The sequence below is a fragment of the Mesoplodon bidens genome, assembly GCF_964165515.1.
Source record: "Mesoplodon bidens genome assembly, chromosome: 4".
NCBI classification, from domain to species: Eukaryota; Metazoa; Chordata; class Mammalia; order Artiodactyla; family Ziphiidae; genus Mesoplodon; species Mesoplodon bidens.
The window spans coordinates 143,734,309-143,761,447 of NC_138160.1; the positions used below are offsets into that span (position 1 = coordinate 143,734,309).

At 44.0% G+C, this 27,139-nt stretch overlaps 1 protein-coding gene across 4 annotated transcripts in view; it reads left to right on the forward strand.

The window, feature by feature from the left end:
• ZNF333 (zinc finger protein 333) overlaps window positions 1–18,395 on the forward strand; it is a 33,008-nt gene extending 14,613 nt beyond the window's left edge. For 2 of the 4 annotated variants that reach the window (XM_081233651.1, XM_081233653.1), the window contains exons 5-12: window positions 527–609; window positions 3,669–3,785; window positions 4,999–5,086; window positions 11,808–11,896; window positions 12,499–12,625; window positions 13,043–13,138; window positions 13,637–13,713; window positions 14,216–18,395. In XM_081233651.1, the coding sequence (XP_081089777.1) occupies window positions 527–609; window positions 3,669–3,785; window positions 4,999–5,086; window positions 11,808–11,896; window positions 12,499–12,625; window positions 13,043–13,138; window positions 13,637–13,713; window positions 14,216–15,313 (1,775 nt within the window). In that variant the 3' untranslated portion in view covers window positions 15,314–18,395. The remainder of the gene's footprint in view (window positions 1–526; window positions 610–3,668; window positions 3,786–4,998; window positions 5,087–11,807; window positions 11,897–12,498; window positions 12,626–13,042; window positions 13,139–13,636; window positions 13,714–14,215) is intronic. The other 2 variants (XM_081233652.1, XM_081233654.1) reach the window with 2 other exon arrangements.
• Window positions 18,396–27,139: the final 8,744 nt, after the last annotated feature.

Consider the following 27,139-nt stretch of genomic DNA (forward strand, 5'->3'; position numbering starts at 1 on the left):
AAATAAAATTCAAAAATTCAAAAAAATTTATGTGGATATGTTTTCATTTCTCTTGAGTATATACTTAGAAGTGGAATTGCTGGGTCATTTTTTAAACTTTTTGAAGAACTGTCCAACTGCTTTCTAGAATAGTCACACTATTTTACCTTCCCACCAGCGATGCATGAGGGTTCCAATTTCTCCATATCATACGAACAATTATTGTCCAATTCCTCTTTAAAACAAACATTTCTTTGTGTGTTACTTGTCTAATTGCTTCTTACTTGTTTGCCTGATAACACTGTCTGATAACATCACTTTCAATCTCCACGGATTCCTTTGCTGGGGAAAAAGTCTCTCATTTCCACTTCATTCCCATCACTGCCCAATTCCTACTCTTAGAGCCTCACTTTCTCACTGATACCTTCTTCCATTTCAGTACTGACCCAAGTTTAGGGTCAATATTAAAAAAAAAAACATGTTGTGTGTGTCAATATTATGCCACTACTTTCTGAAAGAAGGTAATTTTTTTTCCAATTCATTTTAGACTGGGAATCTCAACTTAAACCCAAAGAGTCTACTCCTCTGCAGGATATTTTGGAGGAAAATTCATCCCATGATTTGCAAATGGTAAGATTCACGTGTGATGATTCTTTACTCCCTCTCATAGAAGAAGTTGAGGAATACATGACACGCACACCAGGGCCAGGCAGATATTTGAGCCAGGGCTTTTCCTCAAGGGCATGAAGTGTCTGGAGGGAGCATCCATGACCCATGAATTTGGGCAAATCCCACCTATCCCTTAAAATTCTTTCTTCTTAGAAAGTTCCCCTGAGTCAACATGTCCATCAGTGAGAGTCAGACATCGACTGTATGCAGTGTGATTTACTCTTCAACAGTGATCAGAAACACGCTGTCTGTTAGAGATGCCCATGTAAGTTCAGGATGTGAGAAAGCCTAGTGGTGGAACCTGCAACATCCTGGAAGAACTCGACCTGTCTGAACAAGGCACACCTTTGAAAATGCTGCAAACGTGCCCCTGACAAGGAGCATCCCTGGGTGACTTTTTTGTCATCATCCACTGCTTGTCAGGAGCAACCTCCCCCTGGGCAGAAGCCACCTGCTGATTTAACAGTGGTGAGCAAGGCTCCTGGAGGAATTATAATTTGGATCTGAACAAGAGGACCTGCAGGAGAGGGCCACTCTGATTGTAAAGAATGTGGGAAAGTTGTCAGGGGTCCCACACCCCTAGGGAGACAAGTTGAGACGCCACACTGGAAGGGAGCCCTTGTCAAAGAGTGGAAAATCATTCAGAACCAGCTTGCACAGTATGGTGCGTGAGAAAATGCGGAGTCCTGCCATCCCCGCTTTGACCCTGAATTCCTGCCTTCCTAAACTACCGAGCCTCCAAGTTTGAGTTCCCATTCTTGGGGTTTTGAAGCTTAGGGTTAGGGCTAAGATTTGGATAGAGGGACATACAGAGCCCAGCTTCACCCCCAGGCTGGGCCTCTTTGTCCCAGAGCCAATGAGATATCTAGCTTCCCTCAATATGTGCCTCTCCACCTCTATCACGGATGGTGTCAGCCTCAGAGTGTCAGAGACACTGGCACAGTGAATGGGGTGGGGAGGCCGGGGTAGTAGAGACCCCTTTTCCATTCTTGTGCCCTGAGAACACGGAGTCTCAACCCTGCACAGCCTCGTGAGGAGTGGGCTGCCAGGCAGCTGAAACTCTCGCCCCTGCATGGCTGGCATCAGACCCCAGGGCAGCCGAGCCCTCTCCTTAGTGCCCAGATCCTCCTTGTCCTTGGTTTACACTCTTGTTTCAGAAGAGAACGTCCTCCACTAGCTGCTTGGGAAAGGGCGCTGGCTTTTGAGACCTTAAGATCTGCAAATGTCTTACTGGAGCTGCTGGATCGCAGGGGCCTCATCTGATGTCGTTGTTGCAGTAACCCCATTATAGAGTGTTCTGTGCGCCATTATAGAGCTCTCGATTGATGCCTGTTGAATGAAGGAGTGAACAGATGGGTGCTGGTAAAGACGGCTCCAGGCCCCTACCGGCACCATGCCTCAATCAGCAGATGGACCGTGTGAGGGAGGGAGTACGGGCCATGAGGGACGGGTGTCCTCTGTGGTTTCTGTGGGCTCTTTCCTCTCAGTATGGGGTTCCAGCACTTTCCACAGAACTTCACTGCCAGCTCAGTAGTGAGTACTGAGTGTGGGAGAGGAGGGGCTTCTGCTGCATCTGGAAACACAGGCAGTCACAGAATGTTCTGAGTGGGCATAAGTGGTCCACTTCCTTTTATATAGAGGAATCCCACTACAGTTCCATCTGTGTAGAGGAATCAAGCAGTTCATCCCTGAATATGCCCCTAAGTGGTCCAGCATATGTGAGGCTGTGAGTCAAATCCAGGCCTGTCTCTAGAGACTGCCATCTTAGTCACCAGGGTCTTCTCCTTGAGGATCGCACATCCTGATACTTGGTCGATGTGGCTGAACCTTTGGTTATCCCTTCTAGGCCATGTGGGTGTCACTGAGCCTTGTCACAATCACTGGGGCCCCTTATGGCAGCTCTTAGGTCACGTGTGAATAAGTGCTGGTGGCCAGGGACAGACCAAGGCCCTGTAGCCCCAAAGAATGGGCATCTCCAGGCTAAGCCTTCCTACTGTCCCAGGGCCACCCACGCCACCTCTCCTGCACAACTCCCAGCTCCTCAAGGCTGTGGTTTCACCTCTTTTGTTTTCTGCTGGATCCACAGTGCCTGTACTAGCAGTGCTCAATAAGTATGTGCTGAGCAAATAGGCGGAACTCCTAAAAACCTTCAAGAAGAGTGATCTGTATCAGAATTATTCTGATTAAAACATTTGTCTCAAAATGGTACCTCCCGGGATTTCAATTTACGGAGGTGACTGAGTGATGACATGGAGAGGCCAGTGACAGCGACTTACATTTCTTGAGAGGAGGGGCCTGGCCACGCCACACAGGGCCACACAAGGAAGCCCCAGCATCAGTCAGGAGGCTGACAGGAGTGAGGAGAGACTCTAGGCCAGAGCCTTTATTGGTTTTCTGTAGGAAAGGCAAGGCAGGGCAGGGTAAACAGCTTAGGATTGGTGAGTTTGAGTAATAATTCTGGGGGATCTTGAGGCACGGGGGCTGTCCCCAGTTGTCTGGTAACTGGCCTTGGTGATTTAGGGCAGGGGGAGTGTTGGCTTGGTGTGTGAGAACTAGATAAAGGAGGTGGTTCGGAGTACGAGCTGTGGATCACACGGGAGGTGTAAACAACTGTGGCCATTAGTTTGGCCCCGTGATTGATGGATGCCAGGTAGACAAATATGGACTCTAAGAAAACATAGAATGAAGTTCATATTCAGAGCCAAGGGCTCCCAGCCTTTCTATAGAAACCTTTCTAGTAAAATATCTTGTAGTGCCTCCAAGGGCTTGTGGCCTATCCTCCAGACAGGGCCTCTCCAGAACCAGAAAGGGGTCAAGTCTGTCTCCAAGTCTCTGGCATGATCAGTCCTCATGGGTGGCAGGGGCCCACAGTGCAATAGGGGGAATCACCAGGTCTGAAACTACCAGGCCCATGTTCCCCAAATTCTGTTGGCACTAGTCCCAAACTTAGGGTCTCTGAGGGTGAGAACAGCCTGCATACCGCCTCTGTCCTGCTCAGCACCCTCCATGCCTTTTCCCAGGGGCTGGGGCTGGACCTGAGGATGCAGATCAAGCCTATGATGGGAGAGAGGGGGACACCTCTGACTCCAGGGGACCAGTCAGCTCTCCAGGAGTCACCTTGGTCTTCTGAGGATACAGTAAGCCTGGGAAGTGGTTTGCTGGGAGGGCCCCAGCCCCAGCCAGGAAAGCCTGGGGTTCAGGAGTTTTGTTAGGTGGGGAGGCAGGAGGGAGGGACGAATCTAGGGCCAACTGCCAACTGTTGGGGGAACTGGGAACATGCTGGAGGCCCAGGCTTACCTCCTGGTAGGAACTGCTGTACAGGCCGTGGCATTTCTGCATTGAATGTAAATATCCCTAGTGTGATGTCAGGCCCAGAGCAGTCCTAGGGGAGGGGCTAGCAACTAGGGTCCAGGCCCTGCCTCTCTGGGTCCAGCCTTTCTTCGTCCAGTCCTTCCACCCTCATTCCCACCCTGTCCATGGCCAGGAAACCTACAGGAATGAGTGGGTCCAAGGGCTGTGTGAAGAGTGTCCAGGCCGGTAACCAAGCTCTTGGCTCAGGGCCTTGTGTTTTGGTACTGAGGTGGACAGAGTTACAGAGAAGGACACTTTAAGGTGTGCTATGAGGCCTGCGCTGAGGAGGAGGGGCCTCCTCTCACCTGTCCCTGCCCATCACCTGCCCTGAGGGACCTGCCACATTGACTTCCCATCCACCACCAAGTCCTACGAACTTTTCCTCCAAAATATAAACCTACCTCTGACTGCTCCTTCTGTTCCTGGTGCCACCACCCTGCCCAGAGCCACCGTTATTTCTCCTGGACCCCCGGGAACTGCTCCTGACAGGCTCCTGCTGCCACTGGGCGTCACACTGGACACCGAGGCCAGAGGCATCCCTTAGAAATGCAAGTCAGTTCAAATACCCTTCCCAAGGGAGTGGCTGGCGGTAGAGGAGAGTTCAGGTCCTTTCTCCCACAGCAGGGCTTCCCCTCCGGAATAGTTTACTAACGTCCCCTCATTTGCAGAGGTCCACCTCTGCATCTTCCCTCTACCCCTCTATCTGCTGGCCATCCACTGCCCCTCTTTGCTCCAGCATTTCCCCCACTACCGGAGGCTGCTCAGAGGAAGCCTCCCTTACCCAGGCCCCCTCTCTCCATCCCATCTTGGAGTTGAAATTCCACGACAGTGGTTAACTTTATACTGAAGAATTGTAAAGCTGGACAGGGGAACAGGGCCTGTCCCTGTATGTTCAGTGTGTTCCCCAAAGCAGGGCCAGTCATGCCAATTCAGTCTGGGTGAGCAGGTGTGAGTGGATCCCACCGACTGTGTGACTAATGTTCCCGTCACTCTGTCCAGGGGCTGAAGGTGGCTGTGCAGATTCAGAGGGTGGCCACGCCGGAGCCTGCGCTGCACCTCCTCAACCTGTTGGGGGCTGGGGGTTCTGGTGAGTGAGAGCTGGGTGGAATTGACAGCCAGAGGGCCCCGCTGTGCTGTGTTGTGTCTGGGAACTTGCATCCGCCGCCTTTTCCTCTGACTGCAGTCGTTGCCATAGGGCGAGAATATATGAGGCAATCTCTCATTATTTACATATGCAAGGGGAAAGGCACTTTCTAGGGATTGTGGGCTGGGATTCTTTTTTTGTTTTTTTGGTCTCAGATCTTTCTGTTATGGAAGAGCAGTCCCTACTCAACTATGGCAAAGGCCAGACCTCTTTTGGGGCACGGTTAAATTCTCCACTGCGCAAGCATGTCGATGCTGAAGGTTACAGTTGAGTTTACTATAAATGGCACATGTTTGAACTGAGCTTTTAAAAAATGAGGCTAAAAGCCACATCTCCTGAGAAGTGGGGGAAAAAATTAATTCTGGAGGACAAATAACATTGTAGCTTGAACTGCAAGGCGTTTGTTTCCTTCCATCTTGCCTTATTGTAAGAATAATAAATTTTGTTTATTAATCATATCATCCAGTCTTACATTTGGAATCTGTATTATGCCACTGACAGGAAGTAATTCTTAGATTTGGGTTATATGTTGTTGTTCTATATATTTTTGGTACGCCTTCTGGGCCAGGCTCTGCCATAATGTACTCGTTTTATTTTTGTTTTTTTTTTTAATTTTTTATTTGAGTATAGTTGATTTACAGTGTTGTGTTACTTTCTGCTGTACAGAAAAGTGAATCAGTTACATATATCCATATATCCACTCTTTTTTAGATTCCTTTCCCTTATAGGTCATTACAGAGTATTGAATAGAGTTCCCTGTGCTATACAGTAGGTCCTTATTAGTTATCTATTTTATATATAGTAGTGTGTATATGTCAATCCCAGTCTCCCAATTTATCCCTCCCCCCTTTCCCTCCTGGTAACCATAAGATTGTTTTCTACATCTGTGACTCTATTTCTATTTTGTCAGTAACTTCATTTGTACCATTTCTTTAGATTCCACATATAAGTGATATCATATGATATTTGTCCTTCTCTGTCTGACTTACTTCACTCAGTATGACAATCTCTAGGTCCATCCATGTTGCTGCAAATGGCATTATTTCGTTCTTTTTTATGGCCGAGTAATATTCCATTGTATATATATACCACATCTTCTTTATCCATTCCTCTGTCGATGGATATTTAGGTTGGTTCCATGTCCTGGCTATTGTAAATAGTGCTGCAGTGAACACTGGGGTGCACGTATCTTTTCAAATTATAGTTTTCTTTGGGTATATGCCCAGGAGCAGGATTGCAGGATCATATGGTAGCTCTATTTTTAGCTTTTTAAGGAACCTCCCTACTGTTCTCCTTAGTGGCTGTACCAATTTACATTCCCACCAGCAGTGTAGGAGGGTTCCCTTTTCTCCACACTCTTTCCAGCATTTATTGTTTGTAGACTTTTTAATGATGGCCGTTCTGACCTGTGTGAAGTGATACCTCATTGTAGTTTTGATTTACATTTCTCTAATAATTAGTGATGTTGAGCATCTTTTCCTGTGCTTTTTGGCCATCTGTGCCATAAAGTACTGTTGAAGTACTTGGTGTGCTCTGTGCTTTTGAAGTGCTCCGGAAGGTACTCTTGAAGTACTCACTGATGTCATCCTGTGGTGAGATGGGCACTGGGAAACAATTGCAGACCAAACCCTGAGGCCCTCCCCCATGGAGTTCACAGTCTGGCTTGGTGGTCATATTTTTAAATGGAGACTGGAATGCAATGGAAGCGTATAACAGGAGGGCTTTATCTTGGGGGGCAGAGAGGAGCTCTGGGAAATTTAAGTTTAGACCTAGTTTCTCAACTCCAGCACTCCTGACACAGGGGCTGGATCTCTGTGGTGGGGGCCGTCCTGCGTGTTGTAGGATGTTTAGCAGCATCCCTGGCCGCCACTCACTAGCTGGCAGTACCACCTCCCCCTGTATTAGTTTGCTAGGGCTCCCATAACAAAGTACCACAGGCTGGGTGGCTTAAACAACACAACTTTGTTTTCTCACAGTTTTGGAGGACAGAGGTCCAAGATCAAGATGCTGGCAGGGATGATTTCTCCTGAGGGCCGTGATCTGTTCTTTGGCTTGTTGGTGTCCGTCTTCTTCCTGCATTTCCCCTCTATGTGTCCGTGTCCAAATTTCCACCAATTACATTGGATTAGGACCCATCCTACTGACCTCATTTTAATTTAATGACCTCTGAAAAGACCCTATGTCCAAATACAGTTATATTCTGAGATTCCAGGGGTTAGGACTTCAACATATGAATCTTTGGAGGGGCACAATTCAGCCCATAACACCCTAGTCTTGATGACCAAAGACGTCTTCAGGTGCTATGGATTGTCCCCCTCTAATGCATATGTTGATGCTGTAACCTCCCATGTGGCTGTATTGGAGACAGGGCCTTTAAGGAGGTTGTTAGGGTTAAACGAGGTCTTAAGGGTGGAGCCCTGATCCCATAGAACTGGTGTCTTTATAAGAACAGGAAGAGAAAAAGCAGAGTTCTCCACCATGTGAGGACACAGTGAGAAGGCAGATGTCTGCCAGCCAGGAAGAGCATTCTCACCAGAGCCGGACCATGCTGGCACCCTGATCTCAGACTTCCACCCTCCAGAACTGTGAGAAAATAAATTTCTGTTGTTTAAGCCACCCAGTCTGTGGTATTTTGTTACAGCTGCCCGAGCTAAGATACTAGACACTGCCACCTGACCTCTGGGGACAGGGGTGGCTTAAGACCATAATAATTACTGTATCGTTTAGATGTTGGTCTGTTTGGAGGTTTGGGGAGAGGAGTTCAGGCCTAGGAATGGCATCTGTAAAATCCACTGGGCACTGGGGAAGAAGAGCCTGGTCTTTCAGCACCTGGGAGGAGGATGGGCCTTGGGAGGATACGAGTGGTGGGTGGAGGCAGTTAGGAAAAGGATGGTGGTGGCCTAGACTTGGGGGTGAGTGTGGAGTAGATGTGTCAGGGGTCCCTAAGACCACTCCCAGGTTTGACGATTTGCTAGGAGGACTCAGGACTTAGCTTACAGTTGTACTCATGGCTATGATTTATTCCATTGAAGGGATGCAAAGCAAAATCAGCAAAGGGAAAAGGCTCACGGGGTGAAGTCTGGAGGAATTCAGGCACAAGCTTCTAGAGTCCTCTCCCAAGGGAGTCACATGGGACATGCTTAATTCCTCCAGCAACAAGCTGTGACAACACGTGTGCAGTGTTATCTACAGGGAAGTTCATTAGAGACTCAGAGCCCAGGATTTTCCCTGGGGGCTGGTCATGTAGGCACCCTCTGCCCAGCACATACCTAAATTCCAGACTTCCAGAAGGAAAACGGGCATTCAGCCTAAACCGCACTGTTTGTACAAACAGTGTAATCAGAGAGTGAGACCCTCTTATCAGTTAGCGTGGTGGGAACCCTCTCGAAATCCAAGTTCCCAGAGGCCAGCTGAGGGTCAGCCTTGCTGGCAGGCCTTGCTGAGGAGAGCAGTCAGGCCTGCTGTGTTAACTCTTGTCTTCACAGCAGGTAAGCTAGGAACCATGTAAGATGTACACAGGAGGTCGAGTTGAGATAGTTTGGTGAGTCATGTGTGCATTCGTTTACCAGACATTCCAGGGCATTTTTATGTGCCAAGCACGGTTGGGGGGTGAGGGTGTAGCAAAAGGAAAAGGACTCCAGGCTTGTTCTTCCGAAGCTGTCAGTCCATTGGGGGAGAGGAAGATAATCACCTAAGGAAGCAAAAAAAAAAAAAAAAAAAAAAAAAAAGTAGCTGGTTATAGATAGGTAAGGGCTGTGAAGAAAGGAAAGGGTCTTTTTAGAGAAAAGAAGGGTAATGGGGAGGAGAGACTCTCCGAAGGAGTGACACTTAAGTGGGTCCAAATGAGAAGTATGATATAGGCTTTCCCCATATCAGGGCCAGGGTGGGAGGAAGGGGAATGGGGTGGGTGGAGTGGGTGTAGAAATGTCATCACTGATTTTTTTTTTGACTGATTGTTGGGGTCAGAGGGGGTGGGATTGCTCATCTGAGAACAGGGACATTGGAAGAAGGACAGGCTTTGAGAAGAAGGTGATGAGTGCATTTTTTTGGGGGGGGGATGGAGTAGATGAAACAACAGAAATTTCTGTCTCACAGTTCTGAGGTCAGAAGTCTGAAATCAAGGTGTCGGCAAGGCCATGCTTCCTGTGAAACCTGTAGGGAAATAATCTTTCTTGCCTCTTCCTAGCTTCTGGCGGTTGCTGTAAGCCTTGGAATTCCTTGGCTTGTGGGTGCATCGCTCCCATCTCTCCCTGCCTTGCCACGTGGCTTTCTCCCCTCATTTGGTATCTCTTCTCCTCTTATAAGGACACCATTTGTATTGGATTAAGGGCCCCCTACTCCACCATAACTTTATCTTAACATCTGCAAAAACCCTATTTCCAAGTAAGGTCATATTCTGAGGTACTGGGGGTTAGGACTTGTTATTTTTTGGGGGGACACAGTTCAACTCATAACAGTCTGCTCTCTGGACCCCCCAAATTCATATCCTCCTTACATGCAAAATACAGTCACATGATCCCAACATCCCCAAAGTTTTTACCCATTCCAACATCAACTCTGTCTAAAATCTCATCTAGATATTGACTCAAAATGTCCCAAGTCTTGTCATCTAAATAATCTAAATCAGGTATGGTGAGACTGGGGGTGTGATCCATCCTGGGGGCATAATTCCTCTCCATCTGTAAATTGGTAAAACCAGAAAACAGGTTCTCTGCTTCCAAAATACAATGGTGGGGCAGGCATTGGATAGACATTCCTGTTCCCAAAGGGAGAGGAAACAAGGGTCCTGGGTCTCACATAAGTTTGAAACCCAGCAGGGCAAGTTCAAAGCCTGAGAATGATACTCTGTGGCTTGAATCTCTGTCCTCCACCTGCTGGGGCAAGAAGCCCCCCGCTCTAGCTCATTTTGGATGTTTCATTCGTATTCCCCCAGGTAGATGAGTGGAGATATCAGAGCCAATGGTTGGGTATATGGGTCTGGAGTGCAGATGTGAGGGTCAGCCTGGAGATTTGGGCCTTGTCAGGTAGTTGGGAATTGACGCCCAGAGCCGGGGACGGTGCCTTCCGAGGCGGAGACTACAAGGTGAGAAGAGGAAGGTGTGCACCATGGGGACACCAGCAAGTGATGGAGGAGGAGCCTATACAGGAAACCGGGAGGGAGGCTGGGGGGAGGTGGGCACTGAAGCCCAGGGGGGTGGGTTTTAAGATGGAGGGATTGGATGACTGAATATGTCAACTAGATCCCCACTCTGGATGGAGGTCACAGATGATCCTAGTGAGGTGCTGGTCCTTGGAATGGTGATGTTGGGAAGTGAGTAGGAGGTGAGAAAATAGATACAGAGATTGCCCACGATGGGCAACAGAGAGGTAGAACAGTAGCTAGAGGGAAGTGTGGAGTATTACATCTTGAATTGTAACAGCCTACCCCCCGCCAAAAGCTATATTGAAGTCCTAACCCTCAGTACCTGTGAATGTGACCTTATTTGGAAATAGGGTCTTTGTAGATGCCGTCAAGTTAAGATGAGGTCATGATGGTGGGCCCTAACCTAATATGAATGGTGCCCTCGTAAGAAGGAGAAAATGCCATGTGAAGACAGGGACACACAGTGGGGAGGACAACCATGTGATGACAGAGGCAGAGATTGGAGGGACATGCAGTTACAAGCCCAGGATTGACCTTCACCACCAGAAGCCAAGAAGAGGCAAGGAAGGACTCTACCCAGTCTCAGAGAGAGTGTGACCCTGCCCACACCTTGATTTTGGGCTTCTGGCCTCCAGAACTCTGAGAGAATACATTTCTGTTGCTTTAAGCCACGCAGTTGTGGTATTTTGTTACAGCAGCCCCGGGAAACTAATGACATGGGGTCAGGGATTGGACGTGATTCAGGTTTAATTACCAAGGGGAAAGGTCCCATCAAGAGGGGAGGTGAGGGTGCAGGGAGACAAGGGTTGGCTGGGGAATCACTTGCTCCTCTGTAACAGGCCAGAGTGAAGAGGCCTGGTGCGTATGAGGGATGTTATTGATTTGAAGGCAGGAAAGGAAGGATGCTTCCTTCTCAGGCACACTCACAGGGAGGTAGCGGTTTCTCTGTCCCCTACTTGTGGTTAAGTCCTGGGGTGCTATCGGCCCTGCGGAATTGGGGCAGAGGAAGGGGCCCAGCAGCTAAGGTGGAACAGCTGACCCAGGGCTGAATCAAGGGGGAGAAAGGGGTGCCCCAGAAACTTCAGAGTCTGTTGGTGAATTGAGACTGTGGCTCCAGAGATTTGGAACAGAGGAAACGTGTGTGTGCATGCGTGCATGTGTGCGTGCATGTGTGTCTGTGTGTATGTCTGTATATTTCTGTGTGTTTGTGTGTGTGCTTGTCAGTGTGGGTATGCACATACTGTGTATGCATGGTGTGTCTGTGTGTATGTAAACATTTGTGTGAATGTGTGCATGCGTGTGTACTGGTGTGTGTGAGTGTACATGTGTGCCCAAGCAGCCGGGAGTGTGTGCAAGCATATGTGCATGCATCTCTCTGTGTACATTACATGTGTGTGTCCCTGGGAGTGTGTGCATATGTGTGTGCACATGCGGTCATTCACAGGGTGGGCAGCCCTTGGCCCTGCAAGTGGGGTCACTGGGCCAGGCCCAGACCCTCACGGCTCCCCTCTTCTCCTGCAGCAGTGCCTGCTCAGGACCCCACCCGGCTCCGGGAGGAGAGCACAGAGGAAGAAGCCGTGGCTCCTGGGACACTGAACACTTGTCTGCAGGTAAGTAACAAATACTTGTTCTTCTTCTTGCTTTGCCTCCTTGTCCCCTTCCCCTGTCTGGGAGTTTCTTGACCCCAGAGGACTGGTCTCTAGGCTTCCAGGCACTGGGCCTCTAACGGTGGGTGGGCAGTGACCCCACTCCCTCATTCAGGCCTTCCCCTGGTTATCAAGGGCCATGTTCAGCTGAATGTCAGGAGGGAAAGCAGGACGAGGATGTGAGCTGTTCTTGTCTTATAGTCATCATGGTCTCCCAAGAGCAAACAGTTGTCATTTACCAAACATTTTTCTCTTGCCTGTAATGCGATCAGGTCTGCTGGACCCTGGGGCTAGAGGGGAAGGGCTTCCCAGCTAGTTGTTAATAACCAAGTCCTGTCTTGAAGTTGAGGTCCTTTTCTGCCACCCCTTGGGATGCTGTCATTTAGGGAGGGAAGAGTAGATGGAGAAGAGTTCTAGTTCTGAGGCCTGAGCAGAGAGACTTCAGAACTGTGTCTGAACATCCTCTACATGGAGGTGTCCCTTTCCCAGGCCTGCAAGCCCCCCACTGTCCTCTTGAGTATTGGTTGGGGTGGCCCCTGGCTGAGCAGGGACGGTGTGCGTTTTAGGAACCAGTCACCTTTGCAGATGTGGCCGTGATGTTCACACCGGAAGAATGGCTGTTTCTAGACTCTGCTCAGAGAAGCCTGTACAGAGACGTGATGCTGGAGAACTATAGGAACCTGGCCTCTGTGGGTAAGGCTGGCCTCGCTGCTTCATCCACACACTCGCGCAGCTACTGTGGTTTCCTGGAACTGTGCTGGTTTTGGAAATCGAGAGGTGAAGAGACAGGAAGGTCCTGCCTTCATCGTGCTTATAGTCTAGTGGTTTCCTCTTGGAAATGAAGATCTGTCCATTGTTTCTTGTCTTCTCAAGTGTGTCCCTGAGCTAGGCGCCGGGTTTTGGGGACTGGAGAGTTCCCGCTGTCCTTCGGGACCCAGTGAGGGAGCTTGTACTTTGGTTCCTTAGTGAAAGAGCTCGGCCGTGCCATCAGAATATAGGTGCGCCCATTTTGCTATTCCCATCTCCAGTGACCCTAAAGACTTCAGAATATCGGCTCCCGTTGCATGGCAGGCACAGTTGCTCATACCCTGCATCTTTTCCCACGAGCAGGAGATCAACTCTGCAAAGCCAGTACATTTTCCCATTTGGAGCAAAGAGAAGAGCTGTGTGTCACTGAGAGAGGGATCTTCCCAGGAACCCACTTAGGTGAGCACCAGGCAGATTAGGGGTGCTTAGTGCCCTTGATGGGGAAGGCTGTTGGGTTGAGCTCCCTCAGTAAATTCCACTTTCTTTCCTCTTTCCCTTCCCTTTTTATCTCTAATGCTTTACTTTGGCTTCATAGAAAGATTTATCCTACCTCCTTTTCACATTTAGCACTTCCATGTGTATATTTCATCGAGTTCCTCCCCACTGTATGTTCTTACTAATACTTTCTCTCAACATCAGTCCCAATCTTCATAGAATCCCTTCTTAGTAAATTATCTACTATTTCCATTCCTTGTTCCTATGATTACGTGACTCCTCACGTAGCCAAACACCTTAAAATTTTCCTTTACTCTGATACGTTCCTCTTATTCATAGTTTATTCCCATATTTAGGATCAGTATTAAAAAAAATGTGCACATGCCTAGCTTTTTTTGTCATCTTGATCCCACAGTTTCCTTCTCTGTGCGCTTAATATTTCCTCCCCTTAATTCATTCCAGAACCTCAACTTCAACCCCAAGAGTCAATTCCTAACCAAGATATTTTTGCAGAGATTCCATCCATTGGCACGAAAAGGGTAAGGCATAAAGGGATTATTCTTGTTCCTCTACAGTAGGAAATGTGTGGGGGTTCTGTAGGTTAGAAACACAAGAAACCCAGAGAGAGATTCAAGGCAAGTGGTACTCACCTAGGAGAAAGCAGTTTCTTGGGAGAGAGTCTGTGAATGTCATGAATTGGGGAAAAACTCAAAATGTAGATCAAGATGTGGCTTTACACAGTTCCCAAAGCTAACCATTTTTGTAAACCTGACACAGACGTAGAGCATTTAAAACTTAATTTAGCCTTACACAATTCAGAAAAAGACTACATCTAAGAAGCCCCGTGAAAGTAATGAAAAAGATAGCTCTTTGTGACAGAGTATCTGCTTGAAGGAACTCAGGGTAGAAATGGTATAGATACACTAAAATGGTAAAATCTTCAGCTATAGGAATGTCTCTTTCCTACACTCATTTCACTTGGGGGAGAATATCTGTGAATGCAATAAAGCCTCTGGTCTTCCCATTTTCCTCAATTGACAGGAGCAACCTCAGACTGGAGAAAAACTCTATAAATGCAATGTACTAGGGAAACCTTTTAACAGCATCAAACCACTTTTTCAGTACCAGAGAGTTCCTGCAGGAGGGAACCCCTGTGAATGCCGAGAGAGTGGAAAATCCTTCTTCCGGACTGCTCACCTAATCGTGCCTGAGAAAATCCATAGCGGGGATAAAACCTATGCGTGTAACAAATGTGAAAAATCGTTCAGATACAGCTCCGATCTCATCAGGCACGAGAAGACTCACACTGCGGAGAAGTGCTTCGAATGTCAGGAGTGCAGGCAGGCCTTCAAGTATTCCTCGAATCTGCGGCGGCACATGAGAACTCACACTGGAGAGAAACCCTTCGAGTGCAGTCAGTGTGGGAAAACCTTCACGAGGAACTTTAACCTGATCTTGCACCAGAGAAACCACATGGGCGAGAAGCCCTATGAATGTAAGGACTGTGGGAAAGCTTTCAACCAGCCATCCTCTCTGAGGAGCCACGTGAGAACTCACACCGGAGAGAAGCCTTTTGAATGCGGCCAGTGCGGGAAAGCCTTCAGGGAACACTCATCGCTGAAGACACACCTGCGGACCCACACCAGAGAGAAACCGTACGAATGTAACCAGTGTGGGAAGCCCTTCCGGACGAGCACTCACCTGAACGTACATAAGAGGATCCACACAGGGGAGAAGCTTTATGAGTGCGCCACATGTGGGCAGGTCTTGAGTCGTCTCTCAACCCTTAAGAGTCACATGCGGACCCACACGGGAGAGAAGCCCTACGCGTGTCAGGAGTGTGGGCGAGCCTTCAGTGAGCCCTCATCCCTCAGGAAACACTCGAGGACCCACACCGGCAAGAAGCCCTACGCGTGTCAGGAGTGTGGGCGAGCCTTTGGCCAGTCTTCACACCTTATCGTACATGTGAGAACCCACACTGCAGGGAGACCCTATGAATGTAATCAGTGTGAGAAAGCCTTCAGGCACAGCTCTTCACTTACTGTGCATAAAAGGACTCATGCCAGGAGAGAAAACGTCAGGACTGGCGGCCTGCCTTTATCAGTGTCTCTTGCGTACGGTGGGCCCCATGCTGATTAACTTCCAATTTGTAAAAACATAAACATCCAAGGCTGTGATCATCTCTTATAGTACTCGTTAAGCAACATCCCATGTTTTGATGTATAATATTTTCATTTTGGTTTAATTCTCCATATTGTCTTAGTTTCTTTTACCACTTACTCTTTGACACACGAGTTAAATGGAATTAGGTTTTTAAATAAAAGTACGTGGGTATATTTTTATAGAGGTATAATTGTAGTGAAATGCATAAATCTTAAGTGTACAGTTGGATGAGTTTGACAGATGTATACTTGTATGTAATCAATACTCCTTTCAGGATATAGACTGTTTCTGTCATCCTAGAAAGTTCCTGCATATATATGGGTGTTTCTTTTTAGTTGCCTTTTTGTTGTTGGTTTCTAATTTAATTACACTCTTAGCAGGGTGTGTGGTCTTTATGTTGTTGAATGTTAAGTATTTGTGGAGATTTGCTTTTAGGTCTAGTGTGGCACGTCCTGTTAGTTGCCTACCAAAATTGCCCCTTCTTGCTTACAAAAGCACTTAGGTTTTTTTTGTTGTTGTTCAGATTGGGACTGTGCACTATTTTTTTTTTGTGGCTTAAAACAACAGAATTTTATTCTTTCACAGTTCTGGAGGGCAGAAGTTGAAATCAAAGTGTCTGCAGGACCACACTCCCTCTAAATGCTCTAGGGGAGGTTCCTTCCTTGCCTCTTCCAACTTTTGGTGGCTCCAGGTGTTCCTTGCCTTGTGGCAGCATCTCTCCCATCTCTGCCTCCATTTTCAAATGGCCTTCTCCTCTGTGTGTCTGTGTCTTCTCCTCTTCTGTCTCTTATAAGGACACTTGTCATTGGATTTAGGGTCTACCCAGATATCCAGGATGGTCTCATCTCGAGATCTTTAACTACATCTGCAAAGACCCTTTTCCAAATCAGATCACATCCATAGTTGCCAGGTGGACATATCTTTTGTGGGGGCATCATTCAAACCACAACACCATCAGGGAATGTGCACTATTAAAACACCTCCATCTTCCTGTCCTTCTTGCTGCCAGGCGAGGCCACATCCTCCAGTCCTGGCCAGTATGAGACATCACTGGGTGTGAGTCCTGGGAAAGATGTTGCAAAGGAGTGGTTTCATTTAGCCAGATCCCTCTCCTTCTTCTGTACAAGCAGACACCATGTCCAGGGCTAGAGGAGCCATCCTGTGACCATGAGGGTGAAAGCCACAGGCTAAAGAGAGTGTGGCCAGAAGTCACAACCATCCTGGTTCCCCAGTTGGTGTCCTTGTATGGCTGTACCAGCCCTGGATTGTTTATTTCTGGACATTCTGTTACATGAATAAGATGTACTTCTTACTGGTACATGACATTGTCTTTTTTGGGGTGGAGTCTGGGGGAAGGCAGGGATGGGTTTATTATGGCTGAGTGCAGTCTCTAACTGATGCACTTAGTATATGGTCAATTTTTATAAATGCTTCGTGGGTAGTTGAAATCAATGTATTCTACATATATTCACTAGATGGAGCATATTATTTGTGTTTAAAAGTCTTTTACACATTTTAAAATATTGGTCTCTGTCTTAGCTCAGGCTGCTATAACAAAAATACTGTTGACTGGGTAACTAATAAACAACAGAAATTCATTTCTAACAGTCCTGGAGGCTGGAAGTCCAAGATCAAGGCTGGTAGATTTGACGTCTGGTGAGGGCCCACTTCCTGGTTCATAGATGGCCATATTCTCACTGTGTCCTCATGTGGCAGAAGGGGAGCAAGAGAGCTCTCTGGGGTCTCTATATAAATAAGGGCACTGATCCCATTCATGAAGGCTGCATCCCCATGACCTAGTTACCTCCCAAGGGCCCCACCTCTTAATACTGGCCTCTTGGGGCTGAGGCTTCAGCATGTGAATTTTGGGGAGCACGAACATTCAGTCCTTAGCAGTTTCTTATCTATCATATACTGAGAAAGCTACATTAAACTCTCCCACCATAAGTATGGATTACTGAATAAGTCTTGTAATTCTGTCAATTTTAAGTTTCATATATTTTGAAGAAATGGAATTAAATGAAAAGATTTTTGACATAAGTTTCCAGATAATTGTTCCTTTTATTCTTATAGTGACAATCTTTCTCCCTAGCAATGAATATTCAACCATTCATCATCATACTAGCAAATAATTATTTAGTGCTTATTATTACTAGATAGTAGCTACTACCCTAAACTTCGCATCTTTTAGGTTAATTAGTCCTCACAGACTTTCAGGAAGGTACTGGTTATTATCCCCAATTCACAGATGAGGAAACAGGCCTGGAAAGTTGAGGTGAGTTTACAGAGGTATGCAAGGTGGTAAGTGACAGAGTCTGGCTCTCTCTACAGAGCTTCACCCCAGGGGGCCATTCTCCATTTTAACCTGTACTCACATGATTCTATTTTTGTGTTTTAAAGTTCTTTAATTGAGGAAAAACTTAGGTAAAATTTCATAAGTTTTAATGTATACCTTAATGAATTTTATATACGTCTATACAACCCACATCAAATATAAAATATTTTATCTCCCCGGAAATTTCCCTTGGGCCCTAGCCCAGTCAATAAGCCCCATCATCAGAGGTAACCAGTATTCTGACTTCTCTCACCATAAATCTGTTTTTCCTGTTCAGAGAAATAGAACCACACAGTATGCCCTCTTGTGTCTGGTGTTTTCACTTAATATAGTACCCATGAAATTTATCTTTGTCACATTGTCAGCAGTTTATTCTTTTTTTTTAATTTAATTTTATTTTTTTACATCTTTATTGGAGTATAATTGTTTTACAATGTTGTGTTAGATTCTACTGTATAACAAAGTGAATCAGCTATATGTATACATATATCCCCATATCCCCTCTCGCTTACGTCTCCCTCCCAGCCTCCCTATCCCACCCCTCTAGGTGGTCACAAAGCACCGAGCTGAGCTCCCTGTGCTATGCGGCTGCTTCCCACCAGCTATCTATTTAACATTTGGTAGTGTGTATATGTCAATGCTACGCTCTCACTTCGTCCCAGCTTATGCTTCCCCCTCCCTGTGTCCACAAGTCCATTCTCTACATCTGTTCCTTTTTTCCTGTCCTGCTCCTAGGTTCATCAGAACCTTTTTTTTCTTTCTTTTTTTTTTTTTTTTTTAGATTCCATATGTATGTGTTAGCATATGGTATTTGTTTGCTTTTTCTGACTTCATTCTGTATGACAGACTCTAGGTCCATCCACCTCACTAAAAATAACTCAATTTCATTTCTTTTTACGGCTGAGTAAAATTCCATTGTACGTATGTGCCACATCTTTATCTATTCATCTGTTGATTGACACTTAGGTTGCTTCCATGTCCTGACTATTGTAAACAGTGCTGCAATGAACATTGTGGTACATGTCTCTTTTTGAATTATGGTTTTCTCAGGGTATATGCCCAGGAGTGGGATTGCTGGGTCGTATGGTAGTTCTATTTATAGTTTTTTAAGGGACCACCATACTGTTCTCCATAGTGGCTGTATCAATTTACATTCCCTCCAACAGTGCAAGAGGGTTCCCTTTTTTCCACACCCTCTCTAGCATTTATTGTTTGTAGATTTTTTGTTAATGACCATTCTGACCAGTGTGAGGTGATACCTCATTGCAGTTTTGATTTGCATTTCTCTAATGATTAGTGATGTTGAGCATCCTTCATGTGTTTATTGGCAATCTGTATATCTTCTTGGAGAAATGTATATGTAGGTCTTCTGCCCATTTTTTGGGTTGGGTTGTTTGTTTTTTTGATATTGAGCTGCATGACCTGCTTTTATAATTTTGGAGATTAATCCTTGTCAGTTGCTTCATTTGCAAATATTTCCTCCCATTCTGAGGGTTGTCTCTTCGACTTGTTTATGGTTTCCTTTGCTGTGCAAGAGCTTTGATGTTTCATTAGGTCCCATTTGTTTATTTTTGTTTTTATTTCCGTTTCTGTAGGAGGTGGGTCAAAAAAGATCTTGCTGTGATTTATGCCATTGATTGTTCTGCCTATGTTTTTCCTCTAAGAGTTTTAGAGTGTCTGCCCTTACATTTCAGGTCTTTAATCCATTTTGAGGTTATTTTTGTATATGGTGTTAGGGAGTGTTCTAATTTCATACTTTTACCTGTAGCTGTCCAGTTTTCCCAGCACCACATATTGAAGAGGCTGTCTTTTGTCCATTGTATATTCTTGCCTCCTTTATCAAAGATAAGGTGACCATATGTGCGTGGGTTTATCTCTGGGGTTGCTATCCTTTTACAGTGATCTATGTTTCTATTTCTGTGCCAATACCATATTATCTTAATTACTGGAGCTTTGTTTGTAGTAGAGTCTGATGTCAGGGCGCTGATTCCACTAGCTTCGTTTTTTTTTTTTTTTTTTTCCTCAAGATTGCTTTGGCTATTCAGGGTCTTTTGTGTCTCCATACAAATTGTGAAACGTTTTGTTCTAGTTGTGGGAAAAATGCCATTGGTAGTTTGATAGGGATTGCACTGAATCTGTAGATTGCTTTGGGTAGTATAGTCATCTTCACAATGTTGATTCTTCCAATCCAAGAACATGGTATATCTCTCCATCTGTTTGTGTCATCCTTAATTTCTTTCTTCAGTGTCTTATAGTTTTCTGCATACAGGTCTTTTGTTTCCTTAGGTAGGTTTATTCCTAGATATTTTATTCTTTTAGTTGCAGTGGTAAATGGAAGTGTTTCCTTAATTTCTCTTTCAGATTTTTCATCATTAGTGTATATGAATGCAAGAGATTTCTGTGTATTAATTTTGTATCCTGCTACTTTACCAAGTTCCCTGATTAGCTCTAATAGTGTTCTGGTAGCATCTTTAGGATTCTCTGTGTATAGTATGTTACTGCAAACAGTGACAGCTTTACTTCTGTTCCGATTTGGATTCCTTTTGTTTCTTTTTACTCTCTGATTGCTGTGGCTAAAACCCCCCAAACTATGTTGAATAATAGTAGTGAGAGTGGGCAAGCTTGCCTTGTTCCTGATCTTAGAGGAAATGGTTTCAGTTTTTCACCATTGAGAACGACGTTGGCTGTGGGTTTGTCATATATGGCTTTTATTCTGTTGAGGTAGGTTCCCTCTATGCCTACATTCTATAGAGTTTTTTATCATAAATGGGTGTTGGATTTTGTCAAAAGCTTTTTCTGCACCTATTGAGATGATCATATGGTTTTTATTCATCAATTGGATAATATGGTGTATCACATAGATTGATTTGCATATATTGAAGAATCCTTGCATTCCTGGGATAAATTCCACTTGATCATGGTGTACAATCCTTTTAATGTGCTATTGGATTCTGTTTGCTAGTATTTTGTTGAGGATTTTTGCATCTATGTTCATCAGTGATATTGTCCTGTAGTTTTCTTTTTTTGTTAAATGTTTATCTGGTTTTGGGATCAGGGTGATGGTGGCCTCATAGAATGAGTTTGGGAGTGTTCCTCCCTCTGCTATATTTGGAAGAGTTTGCGAAGGATAGGTGTTAACTCTTCTCTAAATGTTTGATTGAATTCGCCTGTGAAGCCATCTGGTTCTGGGTTTGGTTTGTTGGAAGATTTTTAATCACAGTTTCAATTTCATTACTTGTGATTGGTCTGTTCATATATTCCATTTCTTCCTGGTTTAGTCTTGGAAGGTTATACCTTTGTAAGAATTTGTACATTTCTTCCAGGTTGTCCATTTTATTGGCATAAAGTTGCTTGTAGTAGTATCTTAAGATGCTTTGTAATTCTGCGGGGTCTGTTGTGACTTCTCCTTTTTCATTTCTAATCTTATTGATTTGAGTCCTCTCCCTCTTTTTCTTGATGAGTCTGGCTAATGGTTTATCAATTTTATTTATCTTCTCAAAGAACCAGCTTTTAGTTTTATTGATCTTTGCTATTGTTTTCTTTGTTTCTATTTCATTTATTTCTGCTCTGATCTTTATGATTTCTTTCCTTCTGCTAACTTTGGGTTTTGTTTGTTCTTCTTTCTCTAGTTCCTTTAGGTGTAAGGTTAGATTGTTTATTTGAGATTTTTCTTGTTCCTTGAGGTAGGCTTGTATAGCTATAAACCTCCCTCTTAGAACTGCTTTTGCTGCATCCCATAGGTTTTGGGCCGTCGTGTTTTCATTGTCATTTGTCTCTAGGTATTTTTTGACTTCCTCTTTGATTTCTTCAGTGATGTCTTGGTTATTTAGTAACGTATTGTTTAGCCTCCATGTGTTTGTGTTATTTACGTTTTATGTGTTATTATGTTCTAATAACATTAGAAATGTTATTCATTTCTAATCTCATAGCCTTGTGGTCAGAGAAGATGCTTGATATGATTTCAGTTTTCTTAAATTTACTGAGGCTTGATCTGTGACCCAAAATGTGATCTATCTTGGAGAATGTTCCATGCACACTTGAGAAGAAAGTGTAATCTGCTGTTTTGGGATGGAATGTCCTATAAATATCAATTAAATCTATCTGGTCTATTGTGTCATTTGTGTTTCCTATTCATTTTCTTTTTGCATGATCTGTCCATTGGTGTAAGTGAGGTGTTAAAGTCCCTCACTATTATTGTGTAACTGTCGATTTCCTCTTTTATAGCTGTTAGCAGTTGCCGAATATATTGAGGTGCTTCTATGTTGGGTGCATATATATTTATAATTGTTATATCTTCTTCTTGGATTGATGCCTTGATAATTATGTAGTGCCCTTCCTTGTCTCTTGTAACATTCTTTATTTTAATGTCTATTTTATGTGATATGAGTATTGCTACTCCAGCTTTCTTTTGGTTTCCATTTGCATGGAATATCTTTTTCAATCCCCTCACTTTCAGTCTGTATGTGTCTCTAGGTCTGAAGTGGGTCTCTTGTAGACAGCATATATATGGGTCTTGTTTTTGTATCCATTCAGCAAGCCTGTGTCTTTTGGTTGGAGCATTTAATCCCTTCACGGTTAAGGTAGTTATCGATATGTATGTTCTTATGACTATTTTCTTAATTTTTTTGAGTTTGTTTTTGTAGGTCCTTTTCTTCTCTTGTGTTTCCCACTTAGAGAAGTTCCTTTGGCATTTGTTGTAGAGCTGGTTTGGTGGTGCTGAATTCTCTTAGCTTTTGCTTGTCTGTAAAGCTTTTGATTTCTCCATAGAATGTGAATGAGATCCTTGCCGGGTAGAGTAATCTTGGTTGTAGGTTCTTCCCTTTCATCACTTTAAGCATATCATGCCACTCCCTTCTGGCTTGTAGAGTTTCTGCTGAGAAATCATTTGTTAACCTTATGGGAGTCCCTTGTATGTTATTTGTCATTTTTCCCTTGCTGCTTTCAATAATTTTTCTTTTTCTTTAATTTTTGCCAGTTTGATTACTGTGTGTCTCAGCGTGTTTCTCCTTGGGTTTATCCTGTATGGGACTCTCTGTGCTTCCTGGACTTGGGTGGCTATTTCCTTTCCCACGTTAGGGAAGTTTTCGACTATAATCTCTTCAAATATTTTCTTGGATCCTTTCTCTCTCTCTTCTCCTTCAGGGACTGCTATAATGCAAATGTTGTTGCGTTTAATGTTATCCCATTGGTCTCTTAGGCTGTCTTCATTTCTTTTCATTCTTTTTTCTTTATTCTGTTCCACAGCAGGGAATTCCACCATTCTGTCTTGCAGGTCACTTGTCCATTCTTCTGCCTCAGGTATGCTGGTATTGATTCCTTCTAGTGTATTTTTCATTTCAGTTATTGTATTGTTCATGTCTGTTTGTTCTTTATTTCTTCTAGGTCTTTGTTAAACATTTCTTGCATCTTCTTGATCTTGCCTCCATTCATTTTCTGAGGTTCTGGATCATCTTCACTATCATTATTCTGCATTCTTTTTCTGGAAGGCTGCCTATCTCCACTTCATTTATTTGTTTTTCTGGGTTTTTATCTTGTTCTTTCATCTGATACACAGTCCTCTGCCTTTTCATCTTGTCTATCTTTCTGTGAATGTGGTTTTTGTTCCACAGGCTGCAGAATTGTAGTTCTTGCTTCTGCTGTCTGCCCTCTCGTGGATGAGGCTATCTAAGAGGCTTGATGGGAGGGACTGGTGGTGGGTAGAGCTGACTGTTGCTCTGGTGGGCAGAGCTCAGTGAAACTTTAATCCACTTGACTGCTGATGGGTGGGGCTGGGTTCCCTCCCTGTTGGTTGTTTGGCCTGAGGCAACCCAGCACTGGAGCCTACCTGGGCTCTTTGGTGGGGCTGATGACAGACTCTGGGAGGGCTCATGCCAAAGAGTACTTCCCAGAACTTCTGCTGCCAGTGTCCTTGTCCCCATAGTGAAAGAGAGCCACCCTCCACCTCTGCAGGATACCCTCCAACACTAGCAGGTAGGTCTGGTTCAGTCTCCCCCGGGGTCACTGCTCCTTCCCCTGGGTCCCTATGCACACACTACTTTGTGTGTGCCCTCCAAGAGTGGAGTCTCTGTTTCCCCCAGTCCTGTCGAAGTCCTGCAATCAATTCCCACTAGGCTTCAAAGTCTGATTCTCTAGGAATGCCTCCTCCTGTTGCCAGACCCCCAGGTTGGGAAGCTTGGGGCTCAGAACCTTCACTCCAGTGGGTGGACTTCTGTGGTATAGGTGTTCTCCAGTCTGTGAGTCAGCCACCCACCAATTATGGGATTTGATTTTACTGTGATTGCGCCCCTCCTACCGTCTCACTGTAGCTTCTCCTTTGTCTTTGGATGTGGGGTATCTTTTCTGGTGAGTTCCAGTGTCTTCCTGTCGATGATTGTCCTGCAGTTAGTTGTGATTCTGGTGTTCTCGCAAGAGGGAGTGAGAGCACGTCCTTCTACCTTCATTGCAGTTTTAAAATTTTAGGAATTTCTGACAGTTTTACAGTTCCTTGCTGTTCACAAATAGAAACATTCAAAATATATTATCCTATCTTCCTTTTTTATGTAGAATCATTATGTTCTTTTTAATTTATTTTATTGAAGTACATTTGATATACAATATTGTGTTAATTTCTGCTGTACAGCAAAGTGGTTCAGTTATACATATATATATATTGTTTTTCATATTCTTTTCCTTATGGTTTATTACAGGATATTGAATATATTCAATAGTTCCCTGTGTTTTACAGTAGGACCTTATTGTTTATCCATTCTCTATATGATAGTTTGCATCTGCTAATCCGCAACTCCCAATCCATCCCTCCCTCACACCCACTTCCCCCTGGCAACCACAAGTCTGCAAGTCTGTTTTCTATGTCTGTGAGTCTGCTTCTGTTTCCCAGATAAGTTCATTTGTGTCATATTTTAGATTCCACATATAAGTGATATCATATGGTATTTGTCTTTCCCTTACTGACTGACTTCGCTTAGTATGATAATCTCTAGGTCCATCCATGTTGCTGCAAATGGCATTATTTCATTCCTTCTTATGGCTGAGAAGTATTCCATTGTATATTTGTACCACATCTTCTTTATCCATTTGTCTGTGAATAGACATTTAGGTTACTTCCATGTCTTGGATATTGCTATGATTATGGGGGTACATGTGTCCTTTTGAATTATAGTTTTGTCCAGATATATGCCCAGGAGTGGGATTGCTGGATGGAATAATTATATTATTTATGCCTTCAAACTTCCATATTAGAAGCCCATTAATTGCATAATACATACCCATAAAAATGGCCACAGTGAAAATTGCTGATGATACTAAAGGCTGTTTAAGCTGTGCAACAACTGGATCTCTCATCCATTGCTGGTGGGAGTGCAAAATAATACAATCACTTGAGATATCAGTGCAGTATTTTCTTTTATACTATTATATCACACAACAATTGATGCAACTTTTCCACTCAAGATAGTTGCTTTTCAGGAATAAAAACTTACATTCATGAAAAACTGCAGGTAGAAATGCTTCTTAGAAGCTCAATTTATAATTGCCAAAACCTGGATGGTACTCCAACATCCTTCACTGCATGAATGGATAATCAACAGGACCCGTTACTACAGTGGGATACCCCTCAAAAATAAATGGAAAGTGGTTTTCTTTAAATCTAATTTCAATTTTAACAAGTGTAAATTTACTGTGTGTATTGGAAAAGTTATAACATGTAAACAATAATAATATTGGATTGGCCAATATGTTCATTCTGTTTTTTCCATAAGATGGCTCTAGTAGCATTTGGTTGTCTTTACCTTCATTTGAAACAGTTTTGTTAGATTGTAGCTGTTATATCAGTGTGCATTCAAAGAAAACTTATCAAAATTGGTGAATTTTTTGTAGCCATTTTAATATTGAAGATGGAAGAAAAAAGCAACATTTTCAGCATATTATGCTTTAATATTTCAAGAAAGGTAAAAAAGCAACTGAAATGCAAAAAAAAGATTTGCTCAGTATATGGAGAAGGTGCTGTGACTGAACGAACATGTCAAAAGTGGTTTGCAAAGTTTCGTGCTGGAGATTTCTCGCTGGATGATGCTCCAAGTCTGGGTAGACTGGTTGAAGTTGAGAGCGATCAAATCAAGACATTAATTGAGAATAATCAATGTTATACCACGCAGGAGATAGCCGACATACTCAAAATATCCAAATCACGCGTTGAAAATCATTTGCACCAGCTTGGTTATGTTCATCACTTTGATGTTTGGGTTCCACATAAGTTAATCAAAAAAACCTTCTTGACAGTATTTCCACATGTGATTCTCTACTTAAACATAATGAAAATGTTCCGTTTTTAAAACAGATTGTGACAGGTGATGAAAAGTGGATACTGTACAATAACATGGAATGGAAGAGATCTTGGAGCAAGCGAAAAGAACCAACCACACCAAAAGCTGGTCTTCATCCAAAGAAGGTGATGTTGTGCATATGGTGGGATTGTAAGGGAGTCTGCTATTATGAGCTCCTTCTGAAAAACCAAACGATTAATTCCAACAAGTACTGCTCCCAAGTAGACCAACTTAAAGCAGCACTTGTCGAAAATCGTCCAGAATTAGTAAACAGTAAACACATAATCTTCCATCAGGATAACGCAAGACCGCATGTTTCTTTGATGACCAGGCAAAAACTGTTACAGCTTGGCTGGGAAGTTCTGATTCATCCACCGTATTCACCAGACATTACACCTTTGGATTTCCATTTATTTCGATCTTTACAAAATTCTCTTAATGGAAAAAATTTCAATTCCCTGAAAGACTGTAAAATGCACCTGGAACAGTTCTTTGCTCAAAACGATAAAAAGTTTTGGGAAGATGAAATTATGAAATTGCCTGAAAATGGCAGAGGGTAGTGGAACAAAAAGGTGAATACATTGTTCAATAAAGTCCTTGGTGAAAACGAAAAATGTGCCTTTTATTTTTACTTAAAAACCGAAGTCACTTTTTGGTCAACCCAATAGTAATAATAAAATCCCGAGTATCTGTATCCGTGAAATAAAGTATATTTTGTATCAAAAAAAATTTACTAGGGACAAAAAAGCACATTACCTGATGACAAAATGTCAGTCCACCAAGAACATAGTGATTACAGCAGAGAACCAAAATATTGGATTGGCCAAAAAGTTCCTTCGGGTTTCTGTACGCTTTTATGGAAAAACCTGAACGAACGGCCAACCCAATACATGAAACAAAAAATAATATGTCATGATATTGTGCATCTTAAAGAGAAAAGAAACCACACTGTACAAACTAAGTACTATAATTTTAATTTGTCAATCCCACCTTAATAAAGCTGGAAAAAAAGAGTGAGACACATCAAAACATAACATGGTTTCATTGATATATTGTTCATAGCTATGAGACAAAGCAAGTATTAAAAATGGTAAAATCTATGTTGTGAGTATGCACGTGTTCACCTAAATTCTTTGAGGTTTTCTA